Genomic DNA, 25911 nt, shown 5'->3' on the forward strand with positions numbered 1-25911 from the left:
ATTTCCAAAATTGGTGAGATCTTATTTTACACATTCATTATATTATAATATGAATGAAATATTATATCAGCTTGAATTTTATAAAATCTACATGCACTTCTAATATTTTGCTGTCTTTTCATAATTTAAACTATATATGCCAAATAATCAGATTCTTCGCAAACTTCAAGTGACTTTCACAATGAAAAAGTCAGTTGTGGCCATACATGCAAAGTAACTTACATAATGAAACATATTGTCTATTTTTTATTCGAAATTATAAATGACACAAAATAGAGCTACACATTAATCAATGGCCAAAACCAGACGAGGATTCAGACCTCCAATATCTGGCTTTCTCAAATCCATTGGTGTAATTCTCAAAATCTTCAATAGCTTCGTCAATTTGTTCTTGAGTATTCATCACAAATGGTCCATATTGCACAACTGGCTCTTCCAATGGCTCACCTCCAACCAAAATGAACCTAAGGGACTTGGTGGATTTGTTCCATGCATCCAAGCCATCACCCGAGCCTAGAAGAACAAGGTTATGGGCCAACAAAGGCGAAGATCGCGAGCTTCCGAATACTCCCTCACCCTCCAACACGTACACAAATGCATTCCAAGAATAAGGTACGGGTTGCCGAATTCGAGCCCCGGGATTGAGGGTGAAATCCAGATACATTGTAGGGGTGACAGTGTATATCGGAGACCGGACTCCTAGTGCCTCTCCAGCTATAACTCGGACCTTGACACCATCTTTTGTGGCTTCAGAAATATCCTCTTTGTTCATTTCTTGGTAACGTGGCTCACACCTGCAGTGGATTAACAAATAAAAATTGAAGAAATGGAGCAATGATTGGATGAGTTTTTGGAGTTAATTTTTCAAATCCCCACTGGCACAAAAAGGTCAACTTTTGAGTATACTTTGTGAAAGTGAATTAACCAGAATCTTTAATTTGCAAATTAGAGACAAAAGAAAGAGGTGTCATTTTCAACAAGTTAAATTAAATTTGCCTTACATTTTATACTTGGAAGGGAGATTGATCCACAACTGTAAACCCTTTTGAGTTCCCTCAGGAACAGGCATTTCTGAGTGGACTATTCCTCTCCCTGCAGTCATCCACTGCAACTCTCCAGCTTCTATTATCCCTTTGTGTCCTTCAAAATCTTCATGTATCACCGCTCCCTGCAGTACCACAAATGATTAATATTATATTGCTAGCTGCAGTACACAATCACATCTACTTGAGTTGAGCATATATAATGCAAAGAAAAGTCGGAACTTTCGATGATCTTCGAAGAAGAATAACTTGACTAGCTATATATATATTACCTGAAGCATGTAGGTGACAGTCTCGAATCCTGGTAAAAATACAAATGATCATTAGCTAATACTTAACATGAACTCGAAATATGTGATGAAATGACTTGAAATATTAAAACCTCTGTGTGGGTGATCAGGGAATCCAGCTGGAGCAGTAACTGTAAGATCATGAAGCCAACACATGACATTCATCAATATCAGACCAAGAATTGAATTTTAAGGTTGTATATATATGAAAGATGGATAGAGGGGGAATTATTAAGGACCTGAGAATTCATCCAGAACAAGGAAGGGGTCAAAATATTTGAGCTCAGACCTGAGAAGAAATAACAGATCAAAACAAATTTTATTTAAATCTGGGAAAAAAAAAATCATTTCCTGAAAACCAAACAATTATATATAATATTCTTGACCTCCCGATGCTTCTTCTTACAGTGGCCCCGACGCCTTCTTGTTGAGGTCTGGCGTGGAGTTTTCTGACGAGTGGCCGCGGCTGTCTCACAACATTATTGGACATGTCCGAAAAATCAAATCTTGTGTTTGAAAGGGTTGAATCTTGGGGATTTTTATGGATTCTTGTTTATGCTCTGTTTCTAGTTTATATAGCGGAGATATGAGGAAACTTAATTGGAAGTCCTTTTGAGAGTCTAAGGTTTTATGCATGTAGGTCCTTTGTTAGGTTCCTTGAGATCCAGGGGACTCGTTCTGTTTATTTCCACCTTTTGGCAGCTTCAGCCTGACGCCATTCTGACGTCAATTATCAAATGTCACATGAGTTCCATATGTGAGGTGAATTTGAAAAATACTCCCTCGTTTTTGTACTAAAAAAAAAAATTCCTTTACGACACGGTTTACTTGTCAATTTTGAGAGACATCTTTGACTTGATTTATCAAAAGGGATAATAGCCAAAATAGCTTGTTTTGTATTTTGGTTATGTAAGTATTCAATTTTGGGTTTTGGTTCTGTAATTTTAGTTATATTTTGATTTTTAGTTCTTTTAATTTAAGCAATGTTTTTATAACCGAACCGGTAATTAAACCGATCTAACTTAAAAAAAAAAGGTCCAACTGGTTGGATTGTTTTAACCAGATGATCAGATCGAAAAACCGTTTATATAATATTATATAATTAATAATATATTTTAAATTATATACACCTAAAAATTTTATATAAATAGAAATATATAAATATATTCAAAAAATATATAAACTCTAATATTAATAAATAATATTTTATTGAAGAACAAAATTTCAAATAATAATGTATATATATAATAAATATTAAATTTAGATTTTAAAATAAAAAAACTAATTTTTCAAACAAAAAATCGAAAAACCAATTTTTCGGTTCTTGATGATCAGTTCTGTCGGTTCAACCGTTAAAACGAATTTTGGGAGTGTTTCGGATCAAATCAGTGACCGATTTCGGGTCAAACCGGTTGAACCGATCGGTACATTCCGGTTATCAAAACATTACATTTAATTGTTAATATCACAACAGACACATCATCATTTTTAATGTCACTTAAGCATTTTTAGCTGTCACGTAAGCATTTTCTGATGTCACATCAACATTGTATGAAGAAAGGACTAAAAAACAATTATAACTTAATTTATAGGACCAAAATCCAAAATTAAATACTTAGAGGACTAAAACACAAAATGAGCAAACTTATTAGACCATTTTGCCTATATTTTCTTTTATGAAAATATTGTTTTTCATGACAAAAATATTAATTTTCATTGTATATATAAGTTTAGTTTATGATCTGTCTCACGGAAATAAATCTATGAGATCGTTTCTTAAGAGACGTACTCACATATAATGCATTAATTTTATGTCTTAAATTTGCTAGCCTAAGTGGTACCAAAGCACTCCTAATAGAGGGTTTTAGCTCCGAGACCTTATGAAACCCCACACATAGGGATTTATACATTCACCGGATCAAGAAAATTGGTAATCTTAGATCGAATTAATTCTTAAAAAAAACAATTATACTCTTGAATTATAAAATGATGAAAAGTAAATTTGGATATCTCAAGTTCGATATCATAGAATATATTGATTAATTAATATGAAAGTGTTTGGATCAATGAATAAAAAAAAACTGAAATGCGCAGCAACCAACCAACAATTGCGATCACTCACAATAAAATTCACTTAATGGGACTGGGACATCATCAACAAACATTGATTCCAAGAACAAAAGAAGCTTCCCATGACGTCATTATTACAAAAGCATGAGGGAAATAAATTTATTTATTATTAATTTGTTTTCCAGTAGTTGAAGTCTTGAAGATATCATCGGTGTCAACTACACTTGCATGATATAGAAGGCGGACCACCCAACTGAGTTGAAGGTGCAATATGCGTCCAACTTCCCGGCGATCAAAAAAATACTCATTTCGTTTCGATTATTTTTACAGGTTTTTTAAATATATAGTCTAGTTTTAAATTTAATTGCATTTTTATTTGTTTTTTTTAATTTACTATCAAACAGTGAAAACATGGGTTAATTTTTAATTAATTAAATAAGGATAAATAGGAAATTTGTTTTTAAATATTGGTTTTTCAATTATTTTGTTAATCTACATGAAAAACAAACAAAACTTGTATCAGGACAGTGGGAGTATGCTTTTATTCATACAGTTTTTTTTTTAAAAAAATAAAATTTACAAATGTTCTAGTGTGTATAAATAAATTGATTAGGACTTTCATACACGACCAACAAATTTGCGTCACACGTTAAATTTGTAAAGTTTGATGGGAATTTGAAATTCGGGTTTGACTTATCGCAACCCCATTTATTGCCGTGGGGGAGTAAAAGAAATCCCTTAAAAATAAAATACCATGGTGGAGTTTAACTTCAACATATCTTCATATCACATTGTCCGAAATATAGATCCAATTATCAATATTTTGTAATAATTATGATTTTTTTTGTATTTAATGATGGTAATTTAATATCATGGATAAGATAATAATTTATAACTCTAATCATTTTTTACAACTTGACTCAAATATTTGATTAAATAAAAATATATAATTAGTATATCTCTTTCGCACCAAACAAGAGGTGTATGATAAATTATTTAAATGCGGGATGAGGAGCAACACACATTAAATATGGAAAGTTCAGTGGGAATGCAAATGCGGGTTAGACTTTTTTTTTCCCCCGAAGCCATTTAATTTGGATTCATGGATTGGAGATTGCATCAATCTTTCGTAATACATATATCATCATTCATCATGCTATATGGACAGGTTAATATTATTAGTCTTTTATAGGTTTTAACTAATTTTATTTTATGTCGTATATATTTTGTGGAATAAAAATTAATTTAATGGGATGAATTAATTCGTGAGATATGTGCACATTTTTTTTCTTTTACATGTGAGGGTCGTGGACTCGTGATGAGCGCATAGTTAAAATTGTGTAACATTTTGCTTCATGAGCTTGTTTAAGTTGGTGAAGTAGATAAACTTTAGACCAAAAGTCAGGAGTTCAATTTTCTCTATCAACACCTTTTTGGACTAGTTTATCATACAGAGCTTGCCTAGTGTGATTTACCTGGCTAACGTAGTCTGCAGACTATTGCGTTAGTCCGATGGTTTACCAAGTGCACACCGAAAGTTAACGAATGCGGGTTCTCACGTTATAAAAAAATAAAATTATGTAAAATTTTATCTCGTAATAATTAATAAGATTACATTAGAATCGACATAAAATTATTGGAATTAAAAATATTATGAAGCATGTTTTTTTTTTTTTTGAAGTTAAAAAATTTATGAAGCATGTTACTTCATCATATTGAATTAATCAATCCAAGAACCAAATATCCATAATTTAGCTCGTGCGAATCTCACGGCTGCTAGATAATTTGACAATTAAACTCGTAATTTTATTAATGTGGAGAAATATCTTTAATCACAAGATTTATTAACTAAAAAAAAAAATTCTTTTCCATTATACACTAAGGAGGACCGAGAAGAAATAACAAAAAAAACTAGCCAGTGTGCCACCCGTATTCGCATTTGTCATACAACGGCTTGAAGATATGTTGTTGTGTTGGGCCAAAACTCTTCTAATATCTGCGACAAGAATTAGAGTTAGACATTCAACCTTTAATAGTACGCGTAAAAACTCAAATCAATTTTCTAAAAAGTTCACTAAATTCGGGACATCTTATTAATTTGCTTGCGATAATTAAAACTATATTTTACAATGATTTTTTTAACGCATAAACACGTATGAATCTCGTTTAAGAACGATGCTGAGCCATTGTAATTAGGATCTTGCATGCAAACCTTAAAAATATTTTATTATTTAAATTGTTGAAAAAAAATAGGAACAAAACATAATTATGTGGCTTAATTGAGTTCTTTAAGCAGCAGCAGCAGCAGCAGCCGCCTTCACTTTCTCGATCAAATCCGCAGCATCTTGAACAGTAGCAATGTTCTCTGCTCCGCCTTCTCCGATCGAAACATCGAATTGCTCCTCTAGGGCCATCATGATCTCCACCGTGTCCAACGAATCAGCACCCAGATCGGAGAATTTCGTGTCCGCCGTCACCGTCCCCTCCTCCACCTGCAGTTGCTTCGCGATCGTGCTCTGAACGATCTGCAGAGTCTCGGGCTGCGCAACGGCGCATGAAATTCTTAATTTTTCGACACGACCAGTTGAATTAGTTAATGGGGTTCGGTTAATTTTAGGCGCGAGCCTCATCCCTAAAGATCTCGAAGTGCTGTGAAAAGCGGCGATGGTGGGTTTCGGTGAGGCGGCAGTACGTCGGAGGTTTGCGGCGGCGAAGGGTGGAGCTGGTAGAGTTAACGCTGGTGAAGCCATTTCTTAATAAATGTTGGGAATGCTAAACGAATGGTATTCTTCTATACAATGAAAAGATTGTTGCTTGAAAGTAAATTTCAAGATGCATGTATATAAAGGGATTAAATTGGGGAAGATTAAGAAGAAATGGCGGTAAAAACAATGGCCATTTGTCTTCTACCGTGTGCTCGTAGATAATGGCAATGAAGATGGCCAAGATTCACATTGATTTGTTCGTCTAACTAGATTCAAAACACGAAATAACAACGACTATACAATGCTAGAAATAGAACATATCATGCGACAATTGCCGTAGTTAAATGTGTAGTAACATGACAGTCCCATCAAAGAAGTAGAACAAGAGCGGCAAAGAATCGCGACACTGGCGCAGTACGTGCTAGCAACGAGTGTAGGCTTTCCGCCATACGCAATCACATCACTATCAGTCAGAATCCGTGGGATCGGAAACTCAGGCAGAGGCGGAGAATCCATTAACCGGATAAGCACACCAGGCTCGACAGGAGACATGTAATGGGGCACATTTTTATATCCCAAACATCTGTTGGCTGCGTACATAATGAAAGGAGAAATATCTTTCAAAAAACGTGGATAGTTGATAGTGAAAACATAACTCAAATATGCCAAGGCCTTTGAAAGGCATCTGCTAGTGCCACTTACTTCTGTATCTAGCAGCTGTTGCAGGGAAGTCTGTGATGACACCATTGATTGCCATAGAGGAGACATGGGAGTTAATCTCCATATATGCATCAGTGAAGTAGTCCCATGCTTGGGAAACAAACTCGTTCCGGAACAATTGCACGTAAACAGTGAGATTAAAGGCCTGCAGTTTTGGTACCACATTTGTTTTACCTGTGAGAAATAAGCGATCTGAAGGAAAGACTGATCTTTTGGAGACAACTACAGAGTTGGCAAATGATTTTATCAATGAAATAGTCGAGTTTAAGATGTCACTGATGTCCTTATCTACCAGGTACCAAAGCTCATACTTGGTGTAAATTTTAAAATTCAACAGCACCGCACTTTCACTAGATTTTATCACAATCTTCTTGGAGATTTCTTTGTCGTAGTAACTCGCTATAGCATCCATAACCAAATAGGTTACATCCAGTCCTCGTTTCTCAGCTAGGTAGGCAGCATTCTGCAAAATTCACTAATTAGATCAAGAAATAAATTGTACATTTAAAAGATTGAGCTAAAGTTATGGCAACCTCTATACTGATCAAGATTCCAGACACCGACGTAGCATTATTTGCTAACGCCAAAAAATCAGATAGCTGCATGAAGTTCCCATCATTTCTGGCTTTCGGATTTCTTAACAGTGTGTAATGGTTGGCGTATGGCTGGTCGTATGGCTGGTACATAGCGGCTGCAATGATATCAAAACGCAAGTAAACAAAAATTTCTTCTAAAAACATTAAACCACCACAGTTTATGTTTCAAATTTCATTTACGTCGCAACTTCAGAATGTCGCTCCATGTCAGATCGTAGGCAAAGATTCCATTTACAATATTGAGATCAGGATTCGAGGACGAGAATTCCCATTCAGCACCAGCAGCATTTATTCTATCTCTAAGGTTGATGGAACCTAAGCAAAATGGAACTCCATCCTTGGTAATTTGGACCGGACAGTCGAGAATGTCTACGCCATCCGACACAGCTTTTATATATGCCTTGTCTGTACAGCCAGGATAGTCCCCGCTTGCTCCCTCAGATGAAAAAATCGAAAGATTTACTGAATAATAGGAGAAGAAAAGAATCATGAAAAGAAACAGAACTATATGATCAAGTTTCTCTAATTATTATAGACTACCTTGCTTCTTCTCATTCTTGCCCATGTGCGAAAAGCAATCTGCAATAATGAAAAATATTATGAGCAGGAAAACGAAAAAGTGAGTGTCAAAGAAGCCGAAGCTTACCAATGGTTGCAGATGGAGTCAATGGGAAGTCTGATATAACTCCATCGACAGAAAATCCGTCGTTGTCGATGAAAGCGAGATATTCAACCACATGATCATTGCTGTAATCATAGGGGAACGAGGCATCATCATTTGCAAAACCGGCTGCAAAAACTTCTAGACCAACTGTATGAGCATCGAACACGAGAGAGGTGTGATTCTTCAGATACTGATCTTTGTCCACAGGCCATATGTAAGATTTGGGAACAACAATTCCAGCGGCAAAAGTTCTGATAAATGTAAGGTTACTCAGAAGTGAACCGTATGTTTGGTTGGTCGAAGGTTCCAAGACTCCGGCTTCTAGAAATCGAAACACGAGCTTGGTATGGCTGGTCCGGAATGGTTCAACAATACTTGTGAGGAATCCCACTTCAGGCGAGGAAACGTAGTTCACTAGAACGCGTTTGGATACCGAAACAACGAAACTCTTCATACTCAGATTGTGTTGGCTGTAAAACCCATCGTACTGTTTTGAAAGAAAACAACAGCCATAATAAGGAAGGAGACATATAGTAAGGACGAGACAGATAGTAGCGGTAAGGGAAATTTTAACATACGATGATGAAATATGAAAATTCATACAACCTTAATGTTTAACCATAACCCTGGTGGCTTCGCAAGTTCAACAACTTCATCCACAGTAAGAATTTTCGAGGAGCCATCAAACCTTTGTGTCCGAGAACCAATCCTCTGTTTCACTGTCCCGAGCAACAATTATGGGATTAGTAGTACATCACAAATTTCATCTTTTTTTTTTTTTGAACTCAAATGACCAAGAAAAGCAAACTCACAACGGACGTCAGCTAATTCGTGGAGGGTGAAATCCAGAGAGAACCATCCTGTGACAGGGATTCCATTCAGAGCATAGGTGCTCCGATTGTATGCGTAAAAGTAGGCAATGCCAGAATAATAATCGAGCCTAATGTCCGGCAAGCAAATTCCAGCTCCGTCTTTTGTAAGCTGAACGTCGCACCACACATGCAGATTAGGTAAGCCAGTCCCCACTGCAAACGCATACGCATTAAAACTGGAATCTGGAAATATCCCCGAAAATCCACCTCTTGCTAACACCAAAGGTGCATCTCCTACAAAACGAGAAGGTTATGATCAGCCATGAATATTTATATCATGCGAGTACACATACTTTCAAACATATGCCATTATACCGCTAAGTGTTAGCCATTTTTCGCCTTTTGCTCTGGATTCGGGAGCAGACACTAACACCACGCATGTGCAAAGAAACAGAAGCGAGAACAAGATGAAGTTTGGCCGTAGCTCCCACATGTCTTGCAGTGTCATCTGCATATTGCCTTCTTTTTCTCCAGCAAATTATAAGCAACGATTCAGCAGCACTAAATCTCGGTATAAGGGACGAAGAGAAAAAGGGTGTTTCAGGTTATTATGAGTTGCATGAGGTTTGTAGTGTGGGGTTAGTGATATACATTCAACTTGATAAATTACATGTGATCAGTTGAAAATAAATGCAGGGTTAAAAATAGAAGAAGGGGTTGAATTTCGAAATGTTTACTTACAGCTTTGATTTTCCTCAAGTGGCTAGGCTTCTTGGTAGCTTGCGCCAGTGGGTTATTGGAGTTTTCAGCTGAAACTAGCCCAGTACATCTCTACGGTTTAGTACATGCCGTCCGCAGAACACTATCTTGCGGGATCCATTGATTTTAATTAATCATGAGCTGCCACGTCACCCACAAGACATTATCCTGCGGGTAGCGTCAACTCAACCCATCTCTACATATTACATTTGTAGTAACGCACTATAATGTTTAGTTTATACATTTGAGACATGACAATTAAAGAACAAATGAATTATTATGTTTAAATAAAGTTTGTTGAAAACGATAAAGTTATTCATGAATAAAGTTACAATCATTTCCTTAAAAAAAATCCAATGAATTTTACTACCTTCTTTTTTCTTTTACTTTTACTGGATAATGACTTCTTGTTTCATTCCCATACATCTGATATTGACTTGATATGGACTTGCATATATTTTTGACTAGGTTTTAATTGCCAATGGCAGGGACCAAATGTTATACGTGTTTCCGATTCTTAACAAAAGGCCAAATGGTAATCTCTGACAGACACATAAAGTAATAATTAATAATTAATTACACGCGCAACGACCATGATTTATGTAATTGTAATCCATTTGTTATGAACCCCTCCTAACCGGTAGTTTCGATCCTACTCTATGGGTATTATCTTATGGGGTAGTTGGTAATCATCAGTTGGTTCAAATTATGTGTATCCCACTGAATAATATGGGGCCCACATGATTTAAACATATAAAATATATCCATCTGTTCCATGGGGTAATATCCATGGGATAGATTAGAATTTTTTCTCCTAACATCGTTTCGATCCATCTACCCACCTGGGCACTCTACCCTACTCGAACAGCGTTTGGGTGGGATCGAACGGTCCAGTTTTTTTTTCACAAATCAATTGATTTGATCTGCAAAAAATGATTCGAATCATTGATTTTGTCTTGAAATCAGCATCGACGGAACCTTTATATAGCATGGGAAATTTGAAAAGTAAAAACATTCTTTTTTTAAGGGAGAGAATAAGACTGTATCTATTAGAATGTATATATATATGAACAAAATTTACAATTCATTTGAACATGTACTTCAAAAACATTTTTAGTGTTTTATAATTAAAAAAACTTAAAATATATGTTTGGATAAAATTCTTATAAAATATATTTGAAAAATTATTTTTTCATGCACCGGGGGTTCTGGTTTCGGTGCTCTGATATCTCTCGATAAGGGCCGTGCTTGGGAAGTTGGGAATCCGAAGACTGCCTAGGGGATCTAAATTCGTTTTAAAACCAATTATATTTAATAATATGTATGGATTATGTCTTTCTAAGATAACTTTTCTTAACAATTTATCGACATCAATCACTAATCCAGAGATAATACATTTTAAGAAAAAAATTCAGATGGAATGAATTTTCTCACTGAAGAGAGAATTTAAAATTAACCGATACCAAATTCCATAAAAAAAAAAAAAAAAAGTAGAATCATGCATACGGAAACGTCATAATAACATACGTAAAGCAGAAAAATATAATATACTTTCACACAAATAGAATAAACTAAAAATAATTTGCTCATACTCTGTTTTTACACCCGATCTCCAACTGTCAGCATATTTACATTAAATGCAGATTAGTATTAGTTTCACTCCATAAGTTAAAACACAATTAAACTGCGAACCGAAGAAGCTATTTAACCTTCCAAGCAGCTTCGCATTACATATTTGAGACTAAGATTATGTCAAAACATCGCTGGTTAAAATCAACACCCTGTATCAAAACATAATATTGACCATAGTAACTTGACCTTGAATTTCAAACTGTCAGCCAAGAAAATAGCACATTCCATTTCTGCACTAAATTGATGAGTAGACTAGACGTGCACGATTTTTGTTTAAAGCATTTCCACTTATGACCCAATTGGAGGTAAAGTTTTGTGCATTCGGTGAAGGAACATATTGCGAATGAAAAGTTCTCGCTTATTGAACCAAACTCACAAAACATTGAATCAATTGGATGTTTAGAGAAGAGCAGAAGGGAAAGAACATAAACAAATGCAAATGACTATGCTTGTATGAGAAAAAGAGGTAAAAAGGGTAATCAGTTAAAACACGTGGAATGCGCAGAACAATGGAGAGTTAATACAAATCAATGTAAAATAAATAGGAGAATAGGCATCATGCATGCAACTATTTTTCAAGTTTTGCTATTGCTATGTGGTTTTACAGATAATAATCTAAATGAACCAGCAATTAAGAGTCACAAATGCAATCACTACCTTTTAATTAGCAGTCAGTGTAGCCATCATGATTTCTTAGATAAGTGAAGCCGAGACAATGTCTCAGGTATCCCCAGGGCTGAAATGCTTTCACATCCAAGAAGACCTTGTAATTTTCCATCACATGTGATCACCATCGCATTCGAAGGATCCTATGAGTAAAATAGCACGTTTTGAAGAATAAAAGTTACAAGTACTTCTCTGTTAGTAACTGCGAACGGGAACGGTGAACAACTATCAAAAGAAATCATGTGCCCAAAAGTGGTGCCAGCGCATAGGACTCTAGCAGTTTGAAGGATATGGACAAAAAGTGCGATTTATAACCTATCAAGACTCACACAGGCATTAGCCACTCTCCGAAACCAGACGATCACTCGAACAGTTTGCCCCACTTGTCATCCTTGCTAAGCATGAAATCCACAGCTAACAAAAATGAAGGGCTATATTTTGTACTCTACCACACTGAAAGGTCTGTGAGTGCATCACAATTCTATGATTGATCTTTTGCGACATCATTGATAATCACTGATAACTTAATCTGAGCATCATTCTAAATTGCTTTTCAATCACCATACCAAGAAAAAATTATAAGGACAAATCCCATGATAAAGCAAATGAGAAACAAATCATATCGTTTTATCTTGCTACGTACTTCGAGTTGGTTAAGCTTTATGTACTCCCACATCTGCCTCAATACTTCTGCTTGTGACATTTCCCGCTCATCAGATCCAAAGAAACTGGCAAGAGCCTCAGATATCAGTACAATAGGAACAGGGTCATCACTTTTACTCCCAGATTCCACTTCAGCCTTGGGTATCTTAGCATATCGTGCTTTCTGTTCTGAAAGAGTGACAAAATCATATATTATTGCGATATTAAATTTGCCAAAATGAAAACACAAAACTAATTCACAATCAGATCCATACTTGTTGGCTCAAGCGGGATTATATGCTTAGCTAGCAATTTATTCATCTTGAACATGTCAGTACAATCCGTATCAAATACCAATCGGAGCTCGTCATTGCAAATTATCTTTCTTTTGTTGTTGGGATCTTGAAGGCTGTGTTTCCTTATGTAAGCCCATAACTGTTTCACGATCTACAAAATGCTCCTGTTATAGGATGGGTAATATGGATTTTGTTATGGAAATAACAGGTATAAAAAAACCTCGGTCCTTGGCAAGGTAGGTTGTCCAACAATGACTTGAAGCTCAGGAGAAACACCGCACAGTTTGTTTAAGCCACCTGGACCACCTCTTCTTTTTCGCACGACTGGAACACTGTACATATAGAAGACAAAAATCCTACTGCTATCAAAAGAAGTTGCAAATAAGCAATGTCAAAAGAAGATTTAAATGATTATTGGAATCCATTGCTCTCTAGGAGTGCACAGGTCCATGTACTGGCGTGTTTGTACGCATAAAACCATATCATTCCCTGTCTCTGCAGTTCAATTCGGTTCACATACTCAAAAACCCTTCTTTTAAGGAAAGATAAAAACAGAGGCTTTACGGCCAAATGTTCAAAGCAACACGAGATGCAGTTTCGATTGTACTACGTACGAAACAAACCCTAATTTTTTTATGACTGAATTCAAATTCATCACGAAAGAACCAGCTTGAATAAAAAAAGAAACCCTACCAACAAAGAAAAATAACGACGTAAAACTAAAACGGAAGGGAAAAAATGATGAAATGCCCATTTGGTTAGTGCGAAGTACAGGGAGCCGATTCCAACAAAGGCAAAACGAATTTCGTTACCTAGAAAACTTCTTCACCGTAAAAATATATTCTTTTTTTTTTAAAAAAGAAAATATTTCAGAAGTTAAAAAACCCACCTTTCTTTGGCGGAGGTGTTGGCAGCTGGAACACTAGGTGTCTTCACCAACTGAGGTGGTGGAAGCTGCGAGGGAAGTGTCGGAGATGGAAGCGGCGAACCAAAACCGTAATCCACTGTCGACTGGTGAACGACAAAATTTGGGGCAAAGTGTGGCGACGAAACGGGATTAAATTTAGGGGTTTGGTGGAGGGCGAAACTGTCCAGCTGCTGGTTATGAGGTTGCGACTGCAGTAGAAGGAAATGGTGGATCTGGCTACGAATGAAGTCGATTTTCTGACTCAAATCCACCCCCAATTTCGTCTCCAGCTGCTGAACGACGCCGTTTAAAGAGGTGAATGCGTTGACGTCACGGAGGAGGGACGTCAGCGCCTCCACTATTTGCTGCTCCGTCACCGCCATTTCCGGCGGCGTAACTGCTGCACCTGTCTCACTCATTAATCACCAAGAAATCCCTCCGGCACGGCGGCTGCTGCTGCTCCTGCACCCTTTCTACACCCGAAAATATAACAGAAATTAACTGTCCTCTCCAGCACTTGTATTGAATGACCAAATCGCCCCTCTCCTAAGAACACAATTCAGCCAATGATACACTGACACGTTTATGAGGGGTGGGGGTGGGGGTGGGATTTGCGTGAGAGAAATGCCCTTGTCGATTCAAAGTCTTTTTATAGTGGATTGGGATAAGTTATCCATGATCGATCCACTCAACGGGTTCAGCAAGCAAATAATTTATGATCCCAACTCATTTTGTATTCATGATTTTCCAAAAATTATAGTTTTTTATTCCAATTCATTTTGTATTTTTGATTCATTCATTATCATTCGCAACACAGATCGATTTACTAAAAAATATAATTTGTTAACCTGTAATATTTTAAATTATACCACAGTTCTGATATCACGTTTCGAGCTAGATAGCAAGGACCGACTCTGACGATCATAATTATTTTTAAATAAAATAATGATATAAAAATTAATAATTAATCAAAAAACATAACATTAAATATAAATTACTCAAATCTTATTTTACTTCATATAAAAATTGTTATGCACAAATATAAAACTATATTTTAAATTAAAATATTTAATTTATATGCACGCATAGTGTACATATGTTTACTAGAAAATAAATTAAATTTAAAATCAAATTTGATTTTTTCTTACTGTCAGTAAGGTTTTTAAATGGGAAACCTCGCAAATCATGCTAAAAATTAGAAATTAAAATTTTAAAATTAATAATCGATTTTATAAATGCCAAAATGAAAAAAATAGGGCTATTTTGGAGATGGAGTTTTTTTTTAATATAAATATTTACATGAAGTTAATTTGTCATGTAAACAAACTTATTTTGGTGATTAAAAACATTCACAATGATATTGATTTGTCTATATAACTATATTAAACTCAGATTTAGGTATCATTTCGTGCACTTGATGAGTTGCAACATGAGATTTTTTTTTTTTTTTTTTTTTTACTAATCTCATGTTTAGCTATTTTTTTGTTCATTTTAATTTCATCAATTGACTCGTTATGAAATTATTTTTAGATTGCATTAAACATTTCTGTTCTCACATGATGATTGTACTATAATTATGATATGAAATTTTTTTGTGAGGATGTTGAAATATTATAAAAATAAACAAAATAATCTTACAAATTAAAAAAAACATATAAAATAACTTATTTCTAGCAAATTGTAGACCAAACTAGTATTATAGACAATATAATAGAAATGGATGTAGAATTGTAGATAAAATAGAAAGATAATCTTACAAGTTAAAAAGATATCAAATAACTTGATTCTAGAAAGTTGTAGACCAAACTGGTATTATTATAATAGAATAGAAATGGATAGAGAATCGTACATGATGTTTTTAAAGAATCCCAGCACATGAAATGTGTGGAATATTTCAAGAAAGTAAATATATAAATAAATAAATGTCACTGTAAAAATGTCTATAAATCTCTCCAAAAAAAAAAACAATTTGTCTATAAAGAGGCATGTCTACAATTCTGCTGCGATCTATTGAAAAATTCATTTAAAGCAAACAACAAAATTATCATTATACTACTTATACTTTTGTAATTTATTCATTTATTCATATAAGCATTTATAATATAAACTACTCAGTCATGGGACACGAAATTTTGCGTGTGGTCTGTTTAAAAATAAAATGAATTTTTTTAATTTTTTTTAAAATTGAAATTCATCAAATTTTAAGTTGAAATGATACGATCAATTTTTTGAAATTGAAATAATAGAAGATTATAGTGATAGATAAGATAGAAAAAGATTTGTTAGCAATAGATAATATTACTAAAACAATTCTTTTAGCAATTCAACGTGATTACTCAAAACAATTCATTTAACATCACGTTGAATTGTTTATTTTATAAGACATTGATGTACATGATTGAAGTCTTGAAAAATTTATTGAAACCATTGTGATCGATGCAGTAGTACTGCGTGTATTAATTGGTTTCTGAAATTGAAATCATTTTATAGATACAATGTAATTAGACGTTTTTCAAAATAAAAATAAAATTTGGTGGGTTCAAACCCAAACCTTTAAATTTACAAATTAAGTCCAACCATGTCACACCCTTTAATTTAATTAATTTTCTAGAGTATTCATTTACATGCTCTATAATAATTCGAAATACAATATTAATTGGACTCGATCGTACTTCAAACTTCTTAATTAATGTCCCAAAAATAGTAATTAATTATTAAAGTGAGTAATTGTGCGAGGAGTATATCATTATTGGTAATATGGTCTCATGAACAAAATTTTAATCACAATAAAATTAACATTTTTCATATAAAATAATAAAAATAATATTTTATTATGTATGACCAATTAAGAAACGCATCTCATAAAATTTAACTATGAAACCATCTTATAACAATTTTTGTGTTGCAATGAAATGTTATTAAGTTTCAAGTATCAAAGGATAGTTTAGTCTTGATGATCTGGAACTAGCAATTAAAAAAAATGGTCGATAGAAATTAATCATAATCAACTAATTTCGTTAGAATTATATAACAAAGGATTTTTCTATGAAAAATATTATTTGTATCTTAAAAATATTTTTTCCACCTTAAATACGGAACGAGAGTATTATCTTTCGATATAGATCTATGCTATTATCTCACAAACAACTATATATGTACTTATTCTATAATATTATAACATAACATACATATATATATATATATATACATATATATATATATATATATATATATACATATATATATATATATATATATATATATATATATATATATACCTTTATTTATTCCAAAAAAAAATCAACTTATTTGTTTCATGACTTCATCGCAAAAAATGAAGAAGAAGAAAAAATATAATGTGTACAAAAACATCCCCAAAACTTCACAATTCAAATATATAATTTAGTTTCCGGGAAATGATATTTTTTTTTAATTTAAACAACCAAATCAACTAATTTTTAACAAAATCAAATTAAGATGGTGTTAGGCTCTTCGGACACGATAAGTAATTTAGGCCCCGTTTGGTATCAAAAGCCAAACAAAAAAAAAACACATTTTTTTAAAAAAAATGATTTTCTAGTTTGTATTGTGTTTGGATTGGCTTTTTAAGGCCTTAAAAAGAATTTATTTAATTTAAAAATAAAACTTTTTCAAAAGTCCAAAATTAGAGCTTAACACTTATTTTTAAAAAAATATATGGAACCAAACGAGCTCTTATTCATGATCCAACCTAAAAAAAATTAAATTATAACCATGTATGTGAAATGAATTCAAACACAAAAACGCTTATAAAATTGTCTTATAATTCAATTTTACAGATGGTCTTCCAACGACCCCAACTTATTATGACAAAAATATTAAATTTTTTTTTTTTAGTTATGGAGCAAGTCGATCCATAGGACCATATCGAGATCGTTTATCACAGAAAACCTATCATGAATTTAATATATTAACCCTAAATTTTTTTTAATACATTAACCATCTTGATTTTTAATAAGATATAAATGTACTCAGTTTTATATAATAGTAAATCATCACTAGTAACATCTCAACCATTAATATATACTAGTAACGTAGCACACGTGTTGCGTGTGTAAATATTATATAAAATATAATGTATTGTATATTGAATAATTTGTTAATTTTAAAGTACTTGTTTATTTATTTATTTATTTTCAAATATAAAAAAATTAGTCAGGAATGAAATTTAGTTTTAAATTGATGTAAAAAGATATGATAAAAGAATTAGAGGATGTGAGCAGTTGAGAGAAAATGTGAGATAAGTGAGTTGGAGAGAAAAGAGTGTAGGGGTACAAAAGAAAAAAATTGGAAAAACAAACCATAACACCAAAAGTAGTTAGAATAGGACACGCACTTAATAAAAGTAGTTAGAATATGATACGCAACGAAAAATATATAAAATTAACTTTGAGGCACCTATGAGTTGTATATAAAATTTCCACAACTCGTACCGTGGAATTCCAACAAATGTATGAAACTTCAACACACTTAAGCAATAACAATTTCAAAACATTGGTCACATTTTTTGAGCAGCAAATTGAAGCAAGTAAAAACATTTGACAAAACTAATTCTTTGAACAACATTTTACAATCATCTCACCATCCCAAATAAATTCAAAAAGAGAACTAATTTAATGTTTCTCATTTCGGTTGTGGGTTTGATGATGAACCGTAATTATGTTTGAATCCACTCATTTAATTATAATTTCGCTTCATTAAGTTTGAATCCACTCATTTCAGTTCCATTATGTTTCCCTTATTCCTATTATGTCTTCTCTGCCTCTTTGTTCTACCATTTCCTTTTCCCTCAAGTTTAAGAACTTCGAGATCGCCACCTTCTCCTTGATCCCTTCCCAATATCCGGCCCTTTTTCTCGTATTTCTCAGCCACTTTAACCAAAGACCAGAAGCTCGGTTTCCAAAAAAAATCCATTTTAACCAAAGACCAGAATTAGGCAGAAGCAAATTAACTAAATTCCAAACGGTTAACAAAATGAAGGATAGAAAAAGTAAACCTTTGTTTGTTGTGTTTGAACCCAGAAGATGAGTGCAGTTATGAGATTGGAAGGGGAGTTTCATATTGTGACCGGGGTGGAAGAAAACTGTAGCAACTTCCTTGCCCAAGTTTACGCCTCATCAGCAGTAGCATTCCCCAATTTCCTTGCCTCGACCAGTTGGTAATTGTTGGTTGCCTTATGCTCAGAGACATCGTCTCCTGCGTAAGGCGGCACCGCCGCACACCGACACCACCCATCTCGTGGCTGCTGTTGCTGGATGTTCCTCATCCTCCCCCAAATACAAACTTATGTACAGAGTGAAGCCTATCGTCACTATCAATTAATGTATTTAAACGAATATAATTAACTTCAAATTCAATGTATGTAATTCCCTAAATAATGTAGATGATTCCCTAAATAATATACGTTTACTTAACTTTCAATTTCATTCTCCCCAAGCCTTTGACAGCAACTACCTTGGCCCACCACATTCACTATCATACCAGAATTAGGCAAGAAAATTTAATCAAAAATAAATAAACTTTTAACTAAAAAAGTACTCCTCATTTCGAATGGAACCGTTGGGACCTCCGGTCTTCGTATTCACGTCATACGTCCCCGCATCGTGCCACCTGATTGAATTTTCAACCAAAAGTAAATAAATCAATCAACGGAAGCATGAATCTCAAAAGTATTACGCATCAGAAATAAGAAACGAAGAAGATACGCCAAGCGGAGCATAATCGGTGCCGACACAAACATAATTAAGAAAGGGGAAAAAACAAACCTTGATTAAGAAAGGGGAGAAAGCAAACCTTTGTTTGTTGTGTTTGAATCGATAACATTCGGTTATGAGATTGGAAGAGAAACTAAATGTTGTGATAGTGGTGGAAAAAAAACTATATTACTTCCTCCATTTGATGGGCGGGAACGTGTGAGTAAGGAGAAGTGGGGACACACCAAAGAGGCGAAAATAGACATACCAAAGAGGCTAAACGCGTAATGGGCCTCAACTTTAATAAATAAATAGAAATAGATATTAAATATAGTAAAGATATATATATATATATATATATATATATATAAATTTATAATGAAATTACATTCAATTCACTCGTATGTTTAACATTCTTAGAACATCTCTAGACTCTAGTTGTCATTAGTGGTGTCAGCCCTATACTAATGTCACATAATTATATTTACATAAAAGAATAACTAAAATTGTCACAAAATCACATATACGAAGTAAGAATTAAATTCCACAAAACAAATAACAAAAACAGTATCAAATTTGTAATTAATTAGTTTAAATTTTTTTCCTTTTTCTATTGAAATGTGTGTTTGGAATGAAGAATTTTCATGTGATGCGATTTGAAATTACAAATACTATTTTAGTGTTTGGTAAAATGAGATTTCGAAACAAGATTGATATTTGATAGGATTTCATTTATGTAAATGAAATTTTTATGAAATTGGTCGGATTTTGCGAAATTTTATAGGATTTGAGTTTTTTAAAAAATATATTTATATAACTTAATCATAGATTTCAAGTCTTCATTGCAAATTTTACAAAATACCATTTATCTAAATTCCAAAATCGAATTTTAATTCTACGAATTTAAAAATCTAAATCTAATTCTACATTCCAATTCTTGTCGATCCAAACACATTATTAGTTTAATTTTTTTTGAGAAGAGTTTTAAAAGTTTATAAATATGACATTTTGAAAATGTGATAAACGAGCCAGAAAACTGTATCATACAGTTCTGAAGAAGACGAAGCATCGATTAAAGCCAGCCATATATCCATCCATCGGTCACCATCGTAGACTTAAGCAACATCTCCTTGTATCAAAGCCAAATCACTGGTCACATTTTTCCGCCGCCGCCGCTACGTACACGGCATATCCATCTCCCCATTGACATTTCGAACTTCGCATGCATCATCGATCGCGGCCATTTGATCAATTCATCAATCTTGCTACTCTCCCCTTCCCCTTCACGCAGTACATGCAGAAGGCTCAGCAAGAAATCCCCCGATGAAATCAAGAAGAAGATGTATATGTTTATCCGCAACGGCGGCCACAGTGATCGGCTTGCTCCTGCTATTCCTAATCTTGGGACTCACTGTATTCAAGCCCAAGGACCCCATCATCAACGTCGATTCCGTAGCACTCTCTGGCCTGCATTTCTCCATCCACAACCTCAGAGTCTACGTAAACGTCACCATCAACACCGCCGTCACCGTCAAAAACCCGAACCGGGTCGGCTTCCAGCACGCCGACAGCACCGCCTTCCTCCGATACAGAGGCCTCGAGGTTGGACAGGGGCTCATACCCGCGGGGAAAATCGGCGCCCGAGATTCGAGGGATATGAATATCACGCTCACGTTATTTGCCGATCGTCTCGCCGGCGACCCTGATTTCTATATCGATGCCATCTCCGGCAAGTTGCCTTTCCAGACTTACATCAGGCTTCCTGGAAAAGCCCGGTTGATATTCAATATTCATGTTGTAGCCTACGCTACTTGCGATCTGGAGATCCATGTCCTTACTCAAGCTCTTGCTAGCCAGACATGCCATTACAGAACTAAATTGTAGTCTTGAATTTGGATAAAGATTTGATTTTTATGTTTTTAAGTTAGAAGATGTCATGAAATTTGGAATCTTTGATGCAACCCCTTTTCTTCTTGTAGTAAATTATAGTGATAGCTTCACTCCAGATCCATTTGTATTGAGAAAGACTACCGATTTATTTGTATTATGATTATGAATGTGTGGTTAATATTATTAATCTTTTCTTTTCTAAGCCATTTTCTCTTTTTAAAGAAAGAACTGATGGTTCCACTTAAAATTCGTGTTCCAAACAGTAACAGGAGAATGTATGTATATATATTTGAATGGTGAAAATTGGAGGGAATATTAGAGGTTCAGGAAATTGCGGTAAGCGTTAGCAAATTTGCTGCGCTCTGTTAGTCTTGAAACATATTCGGCAAAATTTGTTTTTGCCCGGATTGACAGAATCTGATAGCGAACAGTATATATATAATTAAATAAATTTGAAACAGAATCTTCGAGGCGAAACCGATCATTTTCGAGCGTTTTCAAACCTAATTCAAAAGTCTGAAAAATCGCAGAAGATGGAGATTGATTTCGCCCCGATAACTCGGTGTTCCAAGGAGCACCAGAAGATATATCAAGATTGGTTTGCTTTCGCCGATTCAGGTAACTATTAATGTAATTTATTGTTCGCAGGGCTTGAATTCCAACTGGCATGGATAAAATTATTAATTTTTTTTTTTCGAAAGCACTAATTTCATGTTGTGATCAGATGGAGATGGGCGTCTTACGGGAGCCGATGCCACCAAATTCTTTTCCATGTCCAATTTGTCCCGTGAAGATCTCAAGCTGGTGATTATTTTCTTCTTATTCCCCTCTTTCTTTGTTCGATTTCACATTTTGAAAAAAATTTCACCCGAATTTAAATTTTACATGGAGTGTTGATATGTCGGTCATTTTTTTGTTCATAAATTTCTTTCCACAAGGTCTGGGCAATCGCAGATACAAAGAGGCAAGGATTTCTTGGGTTGAAAGAGTTCGTCACGGCAATGCAGGTTCCGATTTTTCCCTACGTACTTAGATCAAAGATGGGATATTGGCCTTTTGTAATATTTTGATCTGCAGTTGATCTCTTTGGCGCAAGCTGGACGTACTCTCACCAGTGACATTCTAAATGCTGAAGGTAAGTATTAGAGTCTCAGATTCATTCATTCTCCGAGTTTTGCAGTTATTATAAGATAACATAAGGTGCTAATCACATGCAGTTGACTTTGAAAACTTGCATCCTCCTGCCATGGAAGGTCTGGATGTATGCGTTGATGTAAGTAAATGCCATTCTTCTTCTTTATATTTGGCATAATGTAGCAATACTAACGCGGAGGTCTTTTGGTATGAAATGCAGAAAATGAAGCGTAAACTTTCGAAACACAATGGTGAGATTCTGGAAATTGTGCTTCCACGAGTAGTAGATCTATTTATACTGAGTTCGTAATGATTCAGGTGGTCCGAAGGTGAACGCTTCTCCATCTGCTACTTGGTTTACATCAAAGTCTTCAAAGAAGGTTACTTGACGTGTCATAGATACTTTAGAAACTTTTGTTTGTTTAATGATTCATCACTCTCTCAAAATTGCTTCCAAAATTTTCAGCTAGTTTTGTTTTCTCATCAAGAGTAACATGTAACGTACTAGTATCCATGAATTTGAACTGCTTGCATTTCCATCAATCTTACAATCATCTTTAAAATACTTTGATGTATGTATGAATCCTCGTGTCTTCAATCTCTTATGGTTTGCAAAGATATGCTTACGTAGCTCAGTTATGCTTTTAGGAATCTTCAAACTCTGTAACTTCCATAATTGATGGCTTGAAGAAACTGTATGAAAAGAAGGTGAAGCCCCTGGAAGTGACCTATCGGTTCAATGACTTTGTTTCTCCCTTGCTGGTAAGATTTTTTCATCAATCAGTTCAATGCGTTATGAAAAAAAATTGGGCATTAGATCGAGCTAGTGACTAGACGTTACTTCTAAATGACCTATACCTCTCTTATATTTGTTGTCTGTTGGAAGACAAACAGCGACTTTGATGCTAAACCAATGGTGATGCTTCTGGGTCAATACTCGACAGGGAAAACAACGTTCATCAAGCATTTGCTTCAGAGTAGTTATCCAGGTATTTGACTACCTTCTTTGGAGCATTCATCTATCTTCATTTGCTATTTGTTTTCTGAAGTTATTATCAATTAAATAACTTCACATCTCAGGATCCCACATTGGACCAGAGCCCACAACAGATAGATTTGTGGTTGTCATGGTAAGTTTTTGTCATTTTTCCTCAATCCACTGTTACAGTGTATTTGAGCTGCTGCATTTAAATCTCACATATATATGTTATTTGGTTCGTACCTCCCGTCGCTGAATGCATATTAGTTTCTTGTTTTGTTGATTTTTCTACTTGTATGGATCTTCTGTTGTTTCGACGATTGTTTCGGTGCATCAGTTATTGATGTTTTAACATCCAGAATGGACCTGATGAGAGAAGTGTTCCAGGGAACACAGTTGCTGTTCAAGCAGATATGCCGTTCAATGGCTTGACAACTTTTGGAACTGCATTTTTGTCAAAATTTGAATGCTCACAGATGCCACATCCTGTGAGTCACATACTTTTCTTTGAGATTTTCTTGATGCCTTTTTTCTGTTTAATTTCTATAGTTTTGATGGTAACAGCTGCTGGAGCACATAACATTCGTGGACACTCCTGGAGTTTTATCAGGAGAAAAGCAACGAACACAGAGAAGCTACGACTTCACCGGTGTAACATCCTGGTTTGCTGCAAAGTGTGATCTCATCCTGCTTCTATTCGACCCCCACAAACTTGATATAAGCGATGAGTTCAAACGAGTCATCGGAGCTTTACGCGGTCATGATGATAAAATACGTGTGGTTTTGAACAAGGCTGACCAAGTTGACACGCAACAAGTATGAATCAGTAACAAAATTTTCAAGACTTTAATGTTGTTTGTATGTTACTCACCTGTAGCAAGAAAAGTTATATACCCTCTGAGTCCACTGCTTCTTCTTTTCTTGCAGCTTATGCGCGTATATGGAGCATTGATGTGGTCGCTCGGGAAAGTTCTCAATACTCCTGAAGTCATGCGTGTTTACATAGGGTACATTCTCTTCTTCCATATTTATTGTGCAAAAATGGTCTGATCAGGATGAACTGTGAGTTTGAAATCTCAGAGGCCTCCAGTATTTGTATGTCGAGCCGTCTCGTTTTTTGTGGACAAACTGATGGATGACATCTCTTTTCAGTTCTTTCAATGACAAGCCTATAAACGAGGCCACAGCTGGTCCTGTAGGTAAAGTGCTTTTCGAGAGAGAACAGGACGACCTTCTTTCTGATCTGAAAGACATACCAAAGAAAGCTTGTGCTCGTCGTGTGAGTCTGATTTTTATGCATGTTGGTGGTACATAACATAACACGGCTGGTAGATGATCTTACTGATGTTTTTTGTTAAAACATCGTGCAGATAAACGAATTTGTAAAACGAGCCAGGGCTGCGAAGATACACGCCTATATCATCGGTCATCTGAAGAAAGAAATGCCTGCAATGATGGGCAAAGCCAAGACACAACAGAAACTCATCGACAATCTGGCAGATGAATTCACTAAGGTTGGTTCACTATCCCCTCTACCTACATGCATGTGCAGCAGCACGAACCAAGGCTTATCGTTTTCTACTCGAAATTTCAGATCCAGAAGGAACACCATCTACCACCTGGGGATTTCCCAAACGTGGAAGAATTTAGGGACATTTTGAGCTCCTACAACATAGATAAGTTCGAGAAGTTGAAGCCTAAAATGATACAATCTGTTGATGACATGCTTGGATATGACGTTCCCAACCTTCTGAAGAATTTTAGCAATCCTTATGATTAAAGATGAAAATGTTGTAGGCTGGAACTACAAAGGGAACTAATTTGAATACTATCTCGGGTTTTGTATGCTTCGTCACATCTGTTTTGGGTTTTTGAATTATATATTGTGGAATAAAACTGAAAAACGTATATTTGAGCTATCATATTTTAAAATCGATGAAAAAAGACTCATAATTACAAAATACCTAGAACTATTAGTTGCGAGTTTGTGATGGAAAAAAAAAATTTCTGTTTCAAATTTGAATTTTTCTTAGTTTATGGAAATTATTTGTATTAATATTTATTGTGTATAAACTTTATCGAATGTTTACTTGAATTCTTTGGTCAAAACACAATGTCGTTATTAAAATTAAGTTTGACCAAGATTTCTATAATATTTTTCGTTATTTATAACTTATAAGTCCCAAATATGTATTTGCATGTTTGTGTATCCGTCTAAGAATTTATCCGTACACATCGAAAGGTAGGTAGTTCCATGGTAAAAATGATAATAATAATAATAATAAATAGAAATAAAATAAAATGTAAAAATAATTAATCTTCAAAAAGAATACGGAACAAGAATTGACTGAATTGTTGTGTAAACGGGGCTTAT

General features: G+C 34.7%; 6 protein-coding genes across 7 annotated transcripts; 2 read left to right on the forward strand and 4 right to left on the reverse strand.

The window, feature by feature from the left end:
* Positions 1–125: 125 nt before the first annotated feature.
* On the reverse strand, positions 126–1911 carry LOC140865806 (pirin-like protein). Its single transcript, XM_073270580.1, has 6 exons — positions 1720–1911; positions 1573–1622; positions 1426–1464; positions 1316–1344; positions 1002–1168; positions 126–794 (listed from the first exon to the last, which is right to left on the reverse strand). Exons 1-6 carry the CDS (start codon positions 1821–1823, stop codon positions 290–292), a joined length of 894 nt encoding a protein of 297 aa, XP_073126681.1. The 5' UTR covers positions 1824–1911; the 3' UTR covers positions 126–289.
* A 3666-nt stretch (positions 1912–5577) lies between these two features.
* LOC140864392 (uncharacterized) lies at positions 5578–6180 on the reverse strand. The gene has a single exon (XM_073268550.1). The coding sequence runs from the start codon at positions 6151–6153 to the stop codon at positions 5692–5694; it is 462 nt and encodes a 153-aa protein (XP_073124651.1). The 5' UTR covers positions 6154–6180; the 3' UTR covers positions 5578–5691.
* A 66-nt stretch (positions 6181–6246) lies between these two features.
* Positions 6247–9750, reverse strand: LOC140864391 (glycerophosphodiester phosphodiesterase GDPDL3-like). Of its 2 annotated transcripts, none has more exons than XM_073268548.1 (10): positions 9642–9750; positions 9276–9461; positions 8901–9194; positions 8695–8807; positions 8071–8575; positions 7965–8003; positions 7605–7886; positions 7362–7519; positions 6811–7291; positions 6247–6698 (listed from the first exon to the last, which is right to left on the reverse strand). In XM_073268548.1, the coding sequence occupies exons 2-10, from the start codon at positions 9412–9414 to the stop codon at positions 6403–6405; spliced, it is 2307 nt and encodes a 768-aa protein (XP_073124649.1). In that variant the 5' UTR covers positions 9415–9461; positions 9642–9750; the 3' UTR covers positions 6247–6402. The 2 variants fall into 2 exon arrangements, with proteins under 2 accessions (XP_073124649.1, XP_073124650.1); XM_073268549.1 differs by lacking the exon at positions 9642–9750 and having other exon boundaries at positions 6491–6698; positions 6811–6973; positions 7140–7291; positions 9276–9629.
* Positions 9751–11187: 1437 nt separating this feature from the next.
* Positions 11188–14401, reverse strand: LOC140865979 (uncharacterized). The gene is made up of 6 exons (XM_073270831.1): positions 13785–14401; positions 13116–13227; positions 12875–13046; positions 12601–12788; positions 11949–12100; positions 11188–11440 (listed from the first exon to the last, which is right to left on the reverse strand). The coding sequence occupies exons 1-5, from the start codon at positions 14219–14221 to the stop codon at positions 11975–11977; spliced, it is 1035 nt and encodes a 344-aa protein (XP_073126932.1). The 5' UTR covers positions 14222–14401; the 3' UTR covers positions 11188–11440; positions 11949–11974.
* A 6456-nt stretch (positions 14402–20857) lies between these two features.
* Positions 20858–21418, forward strand: LOC140894463 (uncharacterized). Its single transcript, XM_073302968.1, has one exon. The coding sequence runs from the start codon at positions 20858–20860 to the stop codon at positions 21416–21418; it is 561 nt and encodes a 186-aa protein (XP_073159069.1).
* A 413-nt stretch (positions 21419–21831) lies between these two features.
* Positions 21832–25445, forward strand: LOC140864515 (EH domain-containing protein 1-like). Its single transcript, XM_073268746.1, has 16 exons — positions 21832–22042; positions 22149–22228; positions 22363–22431; positions 22502–22559; positions 22642–22697; positions 22779–22809; positions 22877–22938; positions 23207–23320; positions 23445–23547; positions 23639–23688; positions 23897–24025; positions 24102–24353; positions 24465–24544; positions 24690–24816; positions 24908–25051; positions 25132–25445. The coding sequence occupies exons 1-16, from the start codon at positions 21958–21960 to the stop codon at positions 25315–25317; spliced, it is 1626 nt and encodes a 541-aa protein (XP_073124847.1). The 5' UTR covers positions 21832–21957; the 3' UTR covers positions 25318–25445.
* Positions 25446–25911: the final 466 nt, after the last annotated feature.

This window comes from Henckelia pumila, chromosome 4 (assembly GCF_033568475.1).
Source record: "Henckelia pumila isolate YLH828 chromosome 4, ASM3356847v2, whole genome shotgun sequence".
Classification (NCBI taxonomy): Eukaryota; Viridiplantae; Streptophyta; class Magnoliopsida; order Lamiales; family Gesneriaceae; genus Henckelia; species Henckelia pumila.